Raw genomic sequence first — 18,575 nt, 5'->3', positions numbered from 1 at the left:
TATTTGACAATTCAGTTATTTCAAACCAAATGTATTAATTACAACCATTGAGATCGTATAGTTTCAACAAATCTCTAAAGAGATTATTCACTAGGATGTGCTGAGACTTTAGGGGAGTAAAAAAGTGAAATAGCTATAGTTTTATCAACAGTAAAAGTTAGTTATTCCTGAATTGGTATATTTATGAGTACACCTTTTTTGAGCCATTCCAAAAATAATCGAAATAGATAGAAAAATTTATGAGAAAGGTTATTATGTAGTTTATTTTTAGTTCATTATATTCCTATTATTCTTTATATCACCACAAAAGGTCAACAGAATAAATGAATTTAATAAGATGAAGCAATTTTTCAAATATCTTGTTTATCAAACTATTGATGACAGGCTTTCGCAATAGTTGATTCATTCATTTCCATTTGATTTTCCCTGGAATAAAACATTGAATTATGCCAATTATTCACAAGAAAATGATCAGTTTGATGTTATATCCTGTAAAATGTATAATTCCTACATACCGCCTTTTGCCATAAAAGTAACGATATCGAAAAATACGATATGGAAAAATGAACTTATCATTACCCGAAATTACAATAAATAATAATAGTGATAAAATGACATTTTAAATTGATAGTTGTGAAGTGTTGAAAAAGTCAGAGAAAAGACCTTTCAAACTATGTTGGTATCCACATTCGTCTATTCCTGTAACTTCGAGACGTATTGCACACGCCTATACAGATAGAAAAGTAAATGAATTTGTTAACAAATAACGGGTATCACATAAACTGTTGCCAATTTGAATATGGCTAATGATACCTTGAGTTACGCTGAGAAATTTCGACTGGACTACTTGCACATCTAATATATAAAACAAATCCATGATAATAATTGAACGGTTTTCACAAACACTTTCATTACTTCCTCGGGAGCAAAATCAGTAATATCCATCAAGATCAAATCTTTCACAACGAAGCCGTAATGCAATTAGACTGTGGAATATTTCGAATCAATATAATGCAGATGAAGACAATATCGCTTGAGAGGAGCGCCAGTGTTACCAGGTCTACTGTGTTTGCATTAGATTTTCTGTATTGAATTTCGAGGTACTGTTCTACTGTTTGAAAGTTGAAATTCACTGCTATACTATAGCTTTCTCAAGCAAGTTTGCATCAACTACATTTGGATTATAACATTTTATAATCTAAAACCAGTAGTATGATCTATGGTTTGATCCGATAACTAATTCTAATGCAGTTTCAACTAGTCTTCTGATTAATGTAAGTTAAACTGGAAAAACAAAACATTTAAAGCACGCAAAAAAAATACAGAAAGGGTTTCCAGAATGGAAAAATACAATCAGCATTTGCTTCTATTTTTACAGTCTTCAGACACAATGAAGGAGTAGAAATGATTGTATTGATTTTTCCTCCTTGTAGTGTAGGATCTTTCTTTTTGGCAGCATATCATTATCATGTTTGACAAGAACCTCCTGATTGTTGAATTTTTGTAGGTCATATACTATGGACTACACAAATTATAGTGAAATCTTGTTCTTACCTTCGAACTTGAATTCATGAATGTCAAACAAGATAAATTTTCAGTTTCTCAACCCGTGAAGAACTCTGGTATTTAAAATTTGATGTTAATGTATAACAACTCACTTCTAATCTTAAAGACCATAGATGAATCCATAAGTTATTATTTGAAAAACCAGACAAATGAAGCTAGCATAGAATGATTCTGATAATAAATGTGTGGTTGGACACAAAAGAAAATCATCGTATTTTGGTTCATAAAATTAGTGCGGTTTCCTTGATTTCATCCTTAGTTTTAGCTCTTCTATATTTCTGGTATAAAATGGAACCAGTTTCTGCGCCGCTGAATAATTGATTTCATTACTTTCAGTAATGGTGTCGAGGTCCAGTAGTCCTCTGGAACGTGAGTGCCTTTTCTAGTCGCAATCGACTTCTGGTTTGGATTTTATGGGCGACGCAGAGGGTAGTTCACTCTCATAGTAGATTGAAACGGCTCTAAACTGCATTACCGAGTTGAATTATTACGAACACTTGTATTCGCTTTACCAATTTATAATCAGTGGTGTACATAGAGCTGAATAGATTTGGAAAATTGACGAGAATACAATCCCGCCGATTTGATTCAAATGCGCTTATAATCGAAGTAAAGGAATGGAATGATTTTCCTGTTTTTATGTAATATAATATGTTTTTATGTAATATTCGACTGAATGCCTTCCAAAACCCTCAAATTTCATGAAACATCAAACAACAGCCGTTGCCAATTCATGGCGTCATAAGTATTATGATCATAATATCCCTGAGTTGCCAGTCTTTCAAATTCGTAGAACTTTAAATAAATGTTTCTAGATGACGAAGGTGTCATCTACGTAAAGTAGCCACAAAGCTGCCGACTGTTTTATCTTCAAAACGTTACATGAAGTAGTTGGCTACCACTGGGCTGAGTGGACTTCCCATCGCCACGCCATCTAGTTACTCATAGAAGTTTTCCCTCCATTGGAAAAAACTCCTTGTGAGACATGCTCTGAAGAGTCCGACGATATAACTCGAAAACAAGTAGGCTTACTTCCTCAGAGAGTCTCCCAGTGGGACTTTTGTAAACAAGAACACAATTTCGAAGCTGACCAGAATACCCGTCAGCTCCAGAGTTAAGTTCCTAATTTTACCAACGAAGTCTGTCGAATCCTTGACGTAGGAGTTTGTATTTTCCACATGAGGCTAGAGGAGCGAGGCCAGATGCTTCGCCAGGTGATAGGCAAGCGAGCCTGAGGCACTGACTATTGGTCTCATTGGCATGTTGGGTTTGTTTATGTACCTTTGGAAGACCGTAGAGGCTTGGTGGAACGGCTTCAGTTCTGGGAATGGTTTTCGACAGTGAGGAAGATTCAAAGAGTTTTAACGTTCCTCAACCTTTATTGTGTTGGGTCCCGTTTAAGTTTGCGGTAGTATGAAGGTTCTTGTAGTTCTTCAATATAACAACAAATTTGTGGAAAGGAATACATCTGAACCACCAAGTGATCATCTTCAAGAGAAAGATTGATCACTTGGTGATTGAAACACGTGTCGAGGCGTTAAAAATAACGGTTTGGTGTTGGTATTAAACTCAAGTAATATTCATTACGTCACCAAAGGTCCAAAAAGTGCATCGCAGGCACTGTAATATTCTCATATTCTTTATAAATCGTCAACAAAGACTGTCTCTCTATAATATTGGGTATTTGCTACTGAAAGTATCTATGCGTCGACTATATGGTTTACCTATAAATGAATCGAACAAAGTAGCTTTGATTTCTGTTTCATTTTCTCGCATCGAAGAGAAGTCTTTGCGAATACTCACTCCTGATTCATCCGCCCTTGTGCTGGGTTGTTTTGATTCAATCACGTTGTAAACAGGAATACTGCTGATCGGGTATCAATCTGTCGATTTCTCCTGCTGCATAAAGAAATATCTATGCTTGTGTTCTTGTATTTTGGTAGTTTTGATTCAAACTGAGCCACTGGAACATGGAATCTTGTAAACACCGGCGGATGACAGAGACTCTCTTTTGGCATGGCCCATATGATAGTGCTTACTTGTAAATGGCCTTGAGCTGTGAACCCATTGACCTATAGAGATTGGTGTAGATGATACAGTTTTTCAAGGAGATGTCACCAGGATTTGTGATCCATCAAAATTCCCGGTGACTCGATCAACAAGGGTTTTCATCATAGCACGGGTTTGCCCTGGATGGTGGTTTGATATCTTCTTGATATACCGATCGATATGAAAAGTTTGCGATAGACTGTGTTACCTAGTTTTCCATCAGTTGACCAGTACATCCAGAAATGGTATATTCCCTCGTTGTCCTTTTCTGTGGTGGCTTGAGTGTGAGGCTGAATTGAGCTGATGTGGCATAGACTTGTTTCAATACTTGCTCCCCATGGCTCCAAGTAATAATAATAATAATAATAATATTTATTTACAAAAGAACAGTTTTTACATGATTATAGAATATGGAAAGTATTACATTGTAAACAAATATTTCAGAAATATATTTTCCCATATAGGCTCTTGAAGACCCTGTCCATGGGTATACTTAATCATACAAATACGCAACAATGAATACTACCTAAAAATATAAATACTGCTCATATTTCAGTATAATTTTTCTAATTTTTGAAAAGTAGAAATATTTCTAGTAATAACAGACACATACAAAGAAAAAAAAAACGAATAACTATAGTAATGGTTCCTTAATTTTCAATCTACTCGGAAAAGCATAGACATTGAACAATAACTAGAGCAAAGGAAAAAAAAAAAACTCATTGTAAAAAATGGGATGAATCATTCAAGAGAATCAATCAGTTCATGGAAAATATGTCTATTTTCTGAAAGTCCCCATTTTTTGAGTTCCCTCTTCAAACTGTATTTGTTATGGATCGCTTTAAGAGAATTTGGCATTATGTTGTACAATTTTGGTCCTAAATACGTAAAACATTTCTGACCTACTGCTTTATTTGCCTTGGGTATGGCAAAATCGGACGATATTAAGGCCCTTGTATTGAATGGATGACTTAATTTACTTGTATACTGTTTACGCTGAAGGATAAAAAATATTGCCGTTTTGGAAAACAACTGTCTGATGTCAAGAATTTGTAACTCGATATATAATGAATCAGAAGAAAATCGAAGTGATTTGCGATATATTATTTTCAAGATTCGTTTTTGCACATTTTCAAGGGTTTTGACAATTGTTTTGTTTGCTCCACCCCAACCAAGTATTCCATATTGCAGCAAAGATTCCACTAGTGCATAATAGAGGATCCTGAGTTGTGCAACAGAAAGTATTTTTCGTAATTTATAAAACTTGAACATTAGTCCTCGGAGTTTATTTTTCAACTTTTCGATGTGTATATCCCATCTCAATACCGAATCTATAAAAATACCTAGATACTTTACTGACAGTACTAGTTTGACATCTTGGTTATTAATTTTTATTGACTCATATGGGGGTAAGTACTTCTCATATGATGTAAAACAGATAACATTTGTTTTACTGAGATTTACTGTAAGCAAATTCTCTTTAAACCACTCTATTATCTGTTTCAGGTCTCTTTCTGCCGCATCTTTCACATTCAACCAGTTTTTGTCCTCATATATGATGACAGTATCATCAGCGAACGATATTATAGAACCACAAGTATTTAGGCTAAGGAGCTCGTTTATGTAAATATTAAAAAGTATCGGTCCAAGTACAGTGCCCTGTGGGACACCGCAAATTATTCTTTTTTCATCACTAATTACATCGCTAATTTTTACTCTCTGTTTTCTGTTACTCAAGTAATCTCTGAAAAGATCAAGGGCAACTCCTCTTATGCCTATTTTTTCCAACTTTTCCAACAAAAGCCCATGACTCAAAGTATCAAAAGCCTTTGTAAGATCCACAAAAACTCCAAGACATGCTTTTTTCTTATCTACATTTTCATATATCCTACTTATAACATCAGCTATGGCATCCTGGGTTGATATACTTTCTCTGAATCCATACTGTTTGGGAGAAATAATTTTGTGTTTATTTACATAGTTCATCAGTCGAATTTTTATAATTTTTTCCAATAATTTTGCTATAGACGATGTTAAGCATATCGGGCGGTAGTTAGAGGCATTAAGCCTATCTCCAGATTTGAAAATAGGTTTAATATATCCCATCTTCAGAGCAGATGGAAATTTTCCTTTTTCCATACACTTATTGAAAATATGGCACAAAGGTCTTGCAATATATTCAACTGTTAATTTCAGATATTCATTCTTGATTTCATCTGGTCCTGGTGATTTTTTATTTTTAAGGTCACCGATAACTTTGGTGATTTCATTGACATCAGTTGATGCAAGATATATAGAATTTGCATAGTAGCAGGAGTTCTGTCGTAGCTTACGATTGTGCAGTTGTGGGGCAAGGTGTTGACCTATTTCACTGAAAAATATATTAAACGTATTTGCAATGTCATAGGGGTCGGTGACTTCAGCACCATTTTCGTCAATGACTTTATTTATAGCTGGATCATTCTTTTGCTTTAGGTTTGATACAATTTCCTTGGTTACTTTCCACAGGTTATCCGTAGAATCCCGGTTCTCTTCGATTTTATTTCTATAGTAACTATTTTTTGCTTTCTTTAGTAATTTGTTGAGTTTATTCTTGAAATCAAAATATTCTTTTTTTCTCTCGTCATTTGGCTGTTTGATGTATAGCTTATATAGTTTGTCTCTTGTTTTTATCAACTTAACTAATCCTGCTGTAATCCATTCATTCTTTTTTTTAATTTTTTTCATTGTGAAAGTTGTAGTGCTCTTTTTTATTACATTTATAAATTTAGTAAGAAACCTATTCATCGCTATATCAGGGTCTTCACATCTGTATATTGCCTCCCAATTCTCGGTTGTGATATAGCCCAAGATTTTATTCTGGTCAACTTTTTTCATTGTTTCTTTATTTGGATTATTTTTAGTTTCTAACGGTATATTTTTCACTTCAGCTACAATTGGAAAGTGGTCCGTTATTAGATTCATAAGGACACCCGATTTAATTTCATTAACATTGGGATTTTTATTTCTAACGAACATGTGATCTATACATGTTGCTGAGTTATCAGTAATTCTAGTATTACTATTGATTAGGGAAATAAAACCATTTTCTGCCAGTACATTTAGATACTTTTCAGTACACTCATCAGTGCTCAATTTATTTTCTCCAATATCTATATTAATATCACCTGTTATAAAATATAAATCAATTTTGTTGTAATCAGCTGTGGATAAATATTCTTCTAATGAATTCACAAACTCCATTTCATGACTAGACGGTGACCTGTATATACTGACTATCGCAATTTTTTTTTTCTTGATGGTAATTTCGAGATATATTGCATTGGAGGTACCTATTTTAATACAGTTGTAACGATACGGTAGTTCTTTTTTAATATATATCAGTATTCCATCGTTTTGATTATTTCTTTCATGTGTGTGAATTATTTCATAATTCTCAATGTTATAAAAATTTTTTTCAAGTATTTTCCAGGTTTCTGTAAGTATCATGCAACTAAAAAAATCCTGAACCTGAGAAATGTACACTTCAAATTCCTGAAAGTTTTTTTGTATGCTACGTATATTGTTATGGTAAATTGCAAAATTATTACATTCATCTGATAGATGGAAGGTTTCTTTAAAATTTTCAACAGAATCTATCACATAATTAGAGACGGGAGTATTATCGTAATCCCTCACAAACTGATTCATCCTATTACTTATACACAATTGAAATGGACTAGTTTTTCTCAAGCAGAATGGGTAAATGAAAGTAATAAGTAAATAGTAATAAGGGTCATCAACGTAGCACAACCAACGGGTTTCAATGAAGTGGTGATGAGCGCTTTCTTCTCGAAGTCTTCCATGTAGAAATTCACAACCTCAAGACTATGAGAACTTACCATGACGACTCCATTCTATGTGTGTAATATTTTATTGAGAAGGTTTAAAATCAGATGATAATATAAATAACAGCTTTCCTTGCCACAATCTAGAAACAGAGTCGTTTATTGATGTGTCTTCGATAATGTGTGCTGATGTTACTGAAGGAAAACAACCCTTCGAAACCCTGCAAATGTTTGGCTTCAGTAACCAATTGCTCATAGAAAAGAAATGTAAAAATTGATAGAAATGGATCCGTACACAGAGGAATTACGAAAAACTCACCATGGAGGAAGAGCAGAAAGTAAAAGAATTTATAATCGTCATGAAGTTTTCGGCATTTACCATGTGAATGTGGAAAGTTCCATATCAATGAAACCAAAAGGTCGTCGAAAATTTTTGTTAGCGAACAAATAAACAATCAGCGAAGAGTAACCAGATAATCAAGAATAGTGGAATATGTTTGGACTAAACTACATCGATAATGAATTGTCAAAAATGTCTCCCTGATTCGGTGCTGTATTTGGTTTTCTTCTTTGTTACTTGCGAAAATTTGACAGATTTAGCGGTACATCAGATATCTACCATATACTGATGAGGAACCAATACTCCAAAACCGACCTGTAGGTGGCTATTCGATTTTGTTCAAGGAAATCTCGCTTATGGACGATGAAGCATTTTCCAATATGACCTCAGTTGGGAAATCTCCACAAATATCTGTCAATTATAAACTAGTAGTCGATTTGAAAAAATCGCAATCCATAGTATATGAATGAGAAGTAAATTGGATCAAATTCAGACTGTATATGGTTTCATATCGATTTGCAAACAAAAAGTATTCGTCCAACTTTCAACTTGACTTTTCTGTCATTTCATTTCTTCTAATATTCGTTTGGTATGGTCGATACATTTTTGCCTTGAAATTAAATCTAGAATCAGGCTACTTGCTTTGTGCCAAGTAATGTCTTTTTCACGAATTCCACCCTAGCAAAAACTTGTCACTCGGTAGACCATAACGGAGCTACATAAACAAAGAAATCCAATTTCTGTTTTATACATTTAGTGAGCCAGCTCGGCACAACACGGCTCTTACTCATTTCACTTCTTTGTTGTATCTGTAAATCGTCAAGACATTCACCTGGTATACGGCATTGACCGAGAAAACGTCTGCAATTCAGGATTTTATAACAAACTTTATAGTCCTCCCTAGTCGGTAGAGAACCTGCACGTATTTCTTATGTTTCCTGCGATGAAACATCCCAAACTGTACTCTGTTGAAAATTTAATACCATGAGAGGGAGTCTCTGTAAAATTATGAGACATTCTTAGAAGACAAAATAATCAGTTATAACTTTGTTATTATCTAAGCGAAAGGAATCTACTCGCACAATTTCCAGTAGTTGGCTAGACACCGTTCTTTATTTATTTCTATAAATAGAAATGGACATAAAATGCTTCATTGTAGCACCTCACTTGGATGTACAATTAATTTTTTCAACTCTTCCGTTCCATTTTCACTCTTCCGTATATACAAAGAATAAACAATGTCAATGTTATCTCTAAAGATACATTTATAAAAACCTTCTTTCTAAATATAAACAATCTAATTACCTTCCTAAAGATAGATTATAGGGTAATTTCAGTCCGGCGTGAACTCTACACGTTGAAAGCGTTTGTGAGATATTATTCGAGAACCTGCTCATACTTTGTGTTCTCTCTTTTGATATTTATATTCTCGTGCGTTTATCTAATGACTCGAGGTATAGAATTATGCATATTATCCGTGGACAATATATCAGAAACGTTGGATAATGAATCTCCGTTATAACTTCGTTCGTAAATCAGGTGATCAGTATATCAAATAAAATCAAGTAAATCAACTTGGAACAGCGTTTCTTCAACGTATTTGATCGGTAAAATGATAATCATAAAGTCATTCAGCGCTTTTTCAGTGTTCGTACGTTGTGGTCCTTCGAGACGGATGGTATGTCTCGTCAGTGAGAATCGGCTTCCAGCGATATTTATCTGAAAAAAAAATGTCTCAGTGGGAAAAGAAAACTTCTTCTTTCAGGAGAATTATGCATTGATTTTAATAAGATAAATTTTCCTCAATTTATCAAGAAAATTTTGAAAACATGGGTAAAACAACAACCTAATGTGAATAGAAACTGGCAAAAAAAACAGAGTTTTGAATTCCGCCAGAAGAGTAATTTCGAAAAATTTGGGATTGTATAGTGATACATTGAGCGGTTCAGAAGTTATGCAAAAAATATCGTCGATCGTCCCTAATTTTAAATGAAAACTCACTAATAAAATAGTGTTTTGTTGTAAAGATGATTTCAAAATGTGGTTTTGTCATTATCAAATAATAAGTTGACCGCAATCTTTTTTATACTACTAGTTGAATCGATAGGTTTAGATTTTTACAAATGGAATCATCAATATTTTATTCAATATGTGATATTTTCTTGAAGAAATCTTTTTAAAAGTATGAGAAGAATTTAAAGATTGTCATTTGGTGAATCTTGATACAATTCAAAGGTGAATTTTGAAAATAATACTTCACAAAGGCCGAACATACTCAAGTGACAGTGTTTTTAGAGACACTCAGGGCCCTGAAATTAAACAATTATTCTGTATGAATATTCTAAATAATATTCAAAAAAGAAATAGGGATAATTCTGTGATCGCCCCTCGTTGTGAGAAAACGAATGGACAGAGAAATGCATGTTACTTGGGACCATGACTGTGGTAGACTAAAAGGTGTTGAAGACACCATCCTGGCAAGCCATGATGAACCCCTCAGTTTCCGACTTCAGCCCACTCGACCTGAGGAAAGAAAAGGCAGGCGCTTTGATAAGCCAAGGTCTCCAATGTTATTGAAGAAGACCCCATGCATTGACTTATCATTGTTTTTCCGCAGAAGTGAGGTGATCTCTGCGGTTTTTATATGGGCTTTTTGATGAACGGGTCACCTCGTTTAGGTCAGCTGCCCTGAAGAGAAATGTTGCAATTCCTGCTCTCTCATGGTCACGGACCATGCAGAGAAGGGGAACCGAACTCCTAACGAATTTACAGGCTACATCTAGTACCATTCTGTCATGTAGGCACTCCAAACTGAAAAGTCCACGGCCTCCCTGTTGTCGGGGGAAGTAAAACCGTGGAACGAACGATTTGGGATGCAAACTACTATAGAGATTCATTATTTTTCGGGTCTTTACGTCGAGTTGATACAGCTCCTCCCGAGTCAACTTCATTACTCCAAACGAGTAGAGAAATATTGGAACGGCAAGCATATTAGTTGCAGCAATTTTTTTTCCTCCCGACTGTTCCGATGAACAGATCTGTCGAAGTTTGTTCTGATACTTGCCGCGGAGAAAGTTCTTCACTGCCGTTGCCTCTTGTGAGTGGCGTTGTTCCACCCCGAGGTAAGTATACGTCTCTCCGGCATCCAGATAGGATTCCATCCATCTGAAAATGAATTCCAGAGTGGATCTGTATCTGTAGAGTAAGGAGGGTGAGTGTAAGCCCACGCACTTAGGCCACATGTGACCCATTGTACATCCTCCCGAGGAGTTGTCCTCCTAGGTCGTCGTCCATCCTGTCTTTTCCAGGAAGGTGGACAGGTCGCTGGGAGACATCTCCTTTATATCGGCAGGTGTAGGCCAAGACTCGCCGAACACACACTCTCTTATTGACGATAACTCCGGGCACTCGCACAGGACATGCCAGACAGTCTCATCTTCCTGTTCACAAATCTTGCATAGAGGTGTGTCCACTAGCCCCATATTACGGAGGTGTTTCCTTAGTTGACAGTGGCCATTCAGAAATCCTACTGTAAGGCGTAGATTTTTCCTGGTCATCGCCAGATATTTCTTCGGCGCCAGCTTCCCAGGGTCGCCCAAGGTGATTCTGGCAAGATTACATCCTTTGATTCCATCCCATCTCTTTAAGGATAGAGCATGGGTGTAACATTTGACTAGTTCCGCAATTGTCGAAGTCATCAGGCCGTGAGTGCCACTGGGTCCTAAAATTCTTAGTCCAGCCATTTCCCTGGCTAAAGAGTCGGCAATGCGATTACCTTTACTCCTGTCGTGCCCTTATATCCACCTCAGGATAATGTTATTATCTACCGAGGCTCTGGCTAAATCTTGGTGGCACTCTAGTACTAGCCCTGAGGTAACACGTTGTCTGTTCAAGGCTAATAATGATTGTCTGCTATCATTGCAGATTGTTATGTTTTTGCCAGAAATTCTTTTCTTGGTTATTTATTTTGTGGCGATTGAGATACAAGCCAGTTCTGTTTGGACCACGCTGGTATTTCTTCCCATTCCCCACTTAATCCTTAGGCTTAGAGATCTGGAGTACACTCCACATCCTGAGCCTTCTTTGGTTTTTGAGCTGTCTGTATAAATCCGTATTGCATTTATAGCATCTGACTCTGTGTTCTGCTTGATTTGTATTTTGTAGGGTTTATTAAACACAAACCTGGTTTCAATTGCATCACTTATTGCCTGCAGCTGAGGTTGCGCAGTAAGCGCTTCCCGCCATAGGCCCAGCCTCAATTGACCCATTCCTACTTCGAGGTTTACACCAGCCGTGCGCAATCGTACCATGGCCATTAACGCAACCTCCTTAACGTACAGATCCAGAGGGGTCAGACCCGTGATTAATTCCATTGCCGCGGTTGGTGTTGTTCTCATGGCTTCTGTGATGTTTAAACAAGCCAGTCGCTGTATTTGATATAATTTTTGGATGGCCGTTGCTTGTAGAACTTACGGTCCCCATGTAATGGCTCCATACGTTAACATAGGTCTCATTATTGCAGTGTAGATCCAGGCGACCACACGGGGTGAAAGACCCCATGCGCGTCCCAGAGTGGATGTTGAATTTATCAAACCTGAAAAGAAGGGACTTTTATAACGACAGTTTTTTCAGAAGATTAATAAATTGTTTTCGAATTTTTATTCAACCAACATTGGAGAAGAGATTTTATTCAAATTGTTACCTGATAATGAAAAAACTCTATTTTAAAAACATTTTCACAAAACAGATTTTTTAAATGAATTTTCATTGAAATCTGGTACGGTTATGACTCAAACGATGAAAAAGTAAAAGGCAAAGAGCTCTTTTCTTCAAAAAAAGGAATCTCTTTTCAAAAATTCGCCCCTTTCATTTAATTTTGTTAACAACTTCTCTCCATCTCGAACTTCTGAAGGAAGCTCAAAGTGACACACACTGTATATACATGACACTGTTACAACAAAATATTCATTCTAATATATTAATTTCGAAATCGGTAAGATTTTCGAAATGCATTTCGGACTTTGAGTTTTCCAAACTGAACTTACACGGACCCATTATATGGAAATTGTTCTATATGATGATTGGCGCTTTTATTACGTTCTAAAAGATTAGCGTGCATTTTTATAGCGGGTCGTTCACCGAACATATCGCCGTCTCATAAAGTAACGATTGTTTATTCCAACTAACCGACATACATTTTCATTGCAGGTCATGTACAGAAGATGCGTTTCGACAAGATGGAGATAAAGACCCCGTCTTTATTGCTGTAGCTACACACATCAACTCAGCACAATAGATTTCCGATGAAAACGCCAAAGATGACGTAGAGTTAAGAAGAATAATAAAGGAAAACGAGTTTTCCTTACTTGGGTGTCCATCGATATATCGATATTTAAGATACATTTACGAGCGTAGCCAGTATAATGGCCAGCTTTTCAGCAATTATCGCATTGCTATCGTTCTGCTTAGTCAACCTAGACTGTGATGCTTCCCTGCAACGTAGACAACGAAAAACTCAAGTGTTTTCTCCTTTAACCTCTTCCAGGGCCAATCCGAAGCCCAACATAATTTTAATTCTGACTGACGACCAAGACGTCGAGCTCGGTTCTTTGAATTTCATGCCGAAAACCTTGACTAGCATCCGGGACCAAGGTGCAGAATTTAGGCACGCCTACGTGACCACTCCCATGTGCTGTCCTTCGAGGTCATCGCTGCTGACAGGGATGTACATGCACAATCATCAGGTTTTTACCAACAACGACAATTGCTCAAGTGCGCAATGGCAAGCCACCCACGAAACCAGATCGTTTGCGACGTATCTCTCGAATGCCGGATATAGGACGGGTGAGTTATGATGTTTTCTTAATAGCTGATAACCGAAACGTTAACCTCATCTACAGCAAGCGCCAAACGTGATGGCGAGCCCGCCCCCATGCACACAAATTCATTTTCAATATAACCCCCCACTACAGCTCTTGCAAGTCATACAAATGCTCTTCACAGAGGCGTATCGTTACTTGCCCTCCAATGCTGTTGGCGTTTGGCATTGTCTGAATAATATTTGTGTTGTTTCTGAAAAAATGTCATCGCATAACAAAAAACCAGTCAGCAAGAGTGTATAATTATACAGTGTGTAACAACGAAAACTTAACAGAGCCGTTTTTGAATATAAAAAGAAAGATTTTTAAAAAAAGCTGGGACACGTCAATTTCTAATTAAAGGGGGACACCTTTCAGACTAATCAGATTTTTTGTAGTTTCCACCCCTTCGGAGAGGTGCGTCCGACGACCCTTATTTAGATAGGGAAAGTAGGTCGAGTGGCACCTTGTTTCAAAGGTCTTTCGAATACCTTCACATCTCTGTTAAAAGAAAATTTTTGTAACAATTAGTTTTCGAAATAATTTGAAGATTTAAAGGTATTTTTATTGAGTTCAACTCTTTTTAAAATGAATCAAATTGTTTTCAAGGTACAATTTACGTTCAGAACTTTCATAAAAAAAACATTTTGCTTTTTATGAGAACCTGCTAATACGTGTCCATTTGATTTCGTAAAAAAGTGAGAATTATTTGTATATTACGAGGAGATTTTTTCGGGGGATAGGGTTGGTTACCACCCTCACATTTTAGGTAAATTGAGTGGCACCTCCTTATGAAGGTTGCCTTTTGACGTGGATATTTTATGCTTCTGATAAAAAAGTGAATCATACTAAAAACTTACCTACACAACGAATATAACCTGCTGATTTCCTTGAAAGCTGATGACACAGAAAAGTTTAAAAAACTGTTTTAGGGTTAATGAATCCCAATAATTGTTTTTAAAGCGCACACAAAAAAAGTAACACCTAATAAGGGTAACTCCCATAGGAAATTTAGAGTAAATGTTCAAAATGTGCGCCATTTTGCTCCATGCAACAATAAAGATTTTGTTCGAATTTTGCTCTTACATTATTCAACATCTCAGGAGTTATAGCTCGGCATTCATCAATAATTCTACAACGTAATTCATCCAAATTGGCTGGCTGTGTAGCATAAACTTTAGACTTTAAATATCCCCACAAAAAGTAGTCCAGTGATGTTAAATCTGGTGATCGTGCTGGCCATTTAGTTGGACCTCTTCTGCCAATCCATTGTCCTTCAAAATGATTATTCAAAAAATTTCAAACCTGCTGGGCATAATGGGGTGGTGCACCGTCTTGTTGAAAATGGATAAATTCATCTTGACATCTTGGATCCTGTTCAATTATTTCAACTATACGAAGTTGTATTGCCTCTTCAAGAAGTTGTAAATAAGAATCACTGGTTAAATTTCCATCAATGAAAAATGTACCTATAATATGATTGCCTAATATTCCGGCCCAGACATTCAACTTTTGGGGATGTTGGGTATGTATTTTTGCGTATTGTCTTGGGTTGTCATCCGACCAATAACGGCAATTGTGACGGTTCACGCAACCATTTAAATAAAATGAGCTTCAGTTCGAAAAACAGATGTTATAAAGCAGCTCGGGATTTTGCATTAATCTCTCACTCATGCCCTCACAAAACTCCTGTCTTCGGTCAAAATCATCCTCATTGAGTTCATGTACAAGTTTAATTTTGTAAGGGTGTAATTTGTGGTTTTTAAGGATTCTCCATGCGCTTATATGACTTATTCCGACCATTGCATAAACCTTTACTACTTAACCTGGGATTGGCGATGACTTGACTAATCAGTCCAATTGCATTATCGTCATTCACTACCCTTTTCTGAACATTTCTTTTCATATTTAAAACCAATCCTGTCTCCCTGAATTGTTTGACCAATTTCAGAACGTGATTTCTGCTTAGGTGTTTATCAGGGTTGTGCTCGTTAAATAATATTGATGTTCTATTAGCAGTTTGGTCGTTGCCAAAAAATAAAACAATAACTGAAACCCTTTCAGCAGTAGTGTAAGGCATTTTTAAACAAATAACAATACACGACCCGTTTAAACAAAACAATCGAATGATGTACTAATGAAAACAGGAAGAAGAGGAGTGGGTATTGATTTTAAAAAAGAGATTTTATTTAACAAAAAACTGATAAGAAGAACTGCTCGAAATTTTTTTTATTGAGGCATACAAGTTACCGAGTGGTCTGCCTAATGTATTATTAACATGGCAATTTTAACTTCAAATTATCTCGAAAACTAATCGTTACAAAAATTTTCTTTTAACAAGTTGTAAAGGTATTCGAAAGACCTTTAAAACAAGGTGCCACTCGACCTACTTTTCCTATCTAAATAAGGGTCGTCGGACGCACCCCTCCGAGGGGGTGCGTACTACAAAAAAATCTGATTAGTCTGAAAGGTCACCCCCTCTAATTAGAAATCGAAGTGTCCGAGTTTTTTTTTAAATCTTACTTTTTATATTCAAAAACGGCTCTGTTAAGTTTTCGTTGTTACACACTGTTTACCATTTTAATAATACTAGGTTAGGTTAGGTCTCAAGTGAGTGGGTCTATTCGACCCTCCACCGCAACCCGCAAGGGTTTATTGTGGCTCCCCCCATTCACACTCGGACAAATAAACCCAGCTTCCTAACGAAGCCGATTAGTTTGTATGGTGAGTGGTCTTTCAGGTCAGATGGTGAGAGTATGGCTCTCCCGAACTCTAAGAACCTGATTCGGTCCCCAACGGGGCAAAATCATTTGAATCATCATATGCAGAGACTGCATATGATTTTGAATCATCATATGCAGAGACTGCATATGACAGTGGCCTGTAGAAAGGCCTGCTAGACATCGTAGGTCATCCCTACTGTAATTCAACAACTGTGAGGTATCAAGCTTCGAAGGGTGAATACACGAAGATTCTGCCAGAAGTCCATAAATCTTCATGCTATCGAGGTGTTCAAAGTTTGTTTGGCAAAGCCTAAAGCGATGCCAATGACAGGTTCTGGTCCGATGAAGCTACTTGCAGCACCCTCCTTCGCAAGGGAGTCGGAGAGAATCGTTTTTGGCAATTTGCTACCAATTTAGACGTTGCTCGTCGGTAGGAGCCAAGAGCTACCAACGCCGCTTAACTGTCCGAGAATATGTTTATTGACTTGTGTATGAGGTTGGATTCTTCCAATCTCTCTGCAGTCGCATAAGTTTCTAGGCAGGTAGATATCCTCTCTACTCGGGAATAGTACTTTATAAGGCCGTTCATAGTTGATAGTTGGAGGCATGAAGTCAGAGGTCATTTCCAGAATGCTGTGACTTCCAGTGTCAACCAACAGTCTGTTGCACTCTGTATTAAATTGATTTGTGCAATTGACAAAGTGCACAAGTCTGTATGCAGCCCATTTAGCCTCTCTCCAGAAAAATGTGGACAGGAGGTAGATCTAGAAGGATCTCCATGGCCGCTGACAGATGACACCACTAATAGCCAGACAAGCCTGTCTCTGTGAGCCAGAGAGTTTCACTTGGGCCGTTTTCTGTAAAGCCTTTGGCCACCAAGCAATTGCACCATAAGTGATCATTGATCTGACAATCATAACATAAATCCAGTAGATTTGTTTGGGGCCTAAACGCCAAGATATTTCACCCTCGTTCCATTTGGAACGAAGGTGGAATCTAAATGAAATATGAAAATAAATTACATAGAAGTCATGTTCCATTTGCTCCTTAATTAAATCTAATTATAGGAATCACACTGGCCGGCAAAGGACTTATCGTAATCCAATAGTAATTTAGTTGGAACTGTCTATACCTGAGCGATCGCTCGCCATCACGTTTGGCGCTTGCTGTAATTGTCTAAGAGGCCGTTACAGAAAACTGCAAGAGTTTGTAATGAAACCTAATTCAGTATGACGTCTGTACTACGTAAAGTCAGGTAGTGGGACAACTGATGGTTCTGCGTTAAATGCGCTTGATTCATATTATTTTCACATCATTGAAACGAAAATTTAAATTTATATAGAAATATTTTTTCCCATACCTACAATAATATAGGTATACCGTTTTCCTATAATGAAGGGAAATGAATGCTCATCATGCATGTAAAACTCTAACAGGGTGATGAAACAAAATTTTGTGATTTCGTTATGATTTGGTGGGTTATTAATAGTTTACCAGGTCCACCATATTTTTGTATCGCAAAAAAAATGTATGAGCCTTAGGGCCGTTTTATTACTTACAGTGAAGTGCGTTTCAGTATTCAACAAAAAATACGTGTTGAAACTAATAACTATGTTCACATATTTATGTATTCAAAAACACTCTAATGTGATATTTCCACTTGACAGTTTACATAACCGCGATATGTGTTTCGCTATACAATATCATCTTCAAGCGTCACAATACTGACTAAACAAATTATGTATCATGCTTTCATAGTAATTTGAATCATTACTACCTGACGGATTTCTATATGATAAATTCGTTACATAAAATATTTGCCTTTCTAGAAACAACTCATTAAACTAGAGAATAATGAATGCAACGTAAAGTGTTCCAAAAATTGAGATTATAACTCGAGGGCCTCTGTTAAAAAATGGTTCACGAATGTTGAGTTGGTCTTCTCATTCAAAACATTTCTTCTATCCTCTGTTATTCTTTTGGAGAAACTTCTTCCGGTTCGGCAAAATCAAGACAAGAACCATAAGTTAACTTATGCACTCCTGTTCTATCCGACACTGAAGTTTTATCTTCATTGCTTTCAATGAATTTACTCAAGTTATCATTTGTTCTGTAGGCTAAGTCCAATTTTTTTATTTTCAAAAAACTAACGATATTGTTAGTAGGATCACCAAAGTAAGTTAGAGTCTCATTATATTTACTATCATTCTTT

General features: G+C 36.5%; 1 protein-coding gene across 3 annotated transcripts in view; it reads left to right on the top strand.

The window, feature by feature from the left end:
- Sulf1 (Extracellular sulfatase Sulf1) overlaps positions 1-18,575 on the top strand; it is a 247,127-nt gene that overhangs the window by 88,673 nt on the left and 139,879 nt on the right. For all 3 annotated transcript variants that reach the window (XM_074171032.1, XM_074171030.1, XM_074171031.1), the window contains exon 2: positions 12,991-13,626. In XM_074171032.1, the coding sequence (XP_074027133.1) occupies positions 13,206-13,626 (421 nt within the window). In that variant the 5' untranslated portion in view covers positions 12,991-13,205. The remainder of the gene's footprint in view (positions 1-12,990; positions 13,627-18,575) is intronic.

Source organism: Leptinotarsa decemlineata, unplaced genomic scaffold (genome assembly GCF_025532065.1).
Source record: "Leptinotarsa decemlineata unplaced genomic scaffold, Ldec_3_MD MMD2_tig00000008_RagTag_RagTag, whole genome shotgun sequence".
NCBI classification, from domain to species: Eukaryota; Metazoa; Arthropoda; class Insecta; order Coleoptera; family Chrysomelidae; genus Leptinotarsa; species Leptinotarsa decemlineata.
This window is presented reverse-complemented; position numbering and strand designations above follow the sequence as displayed.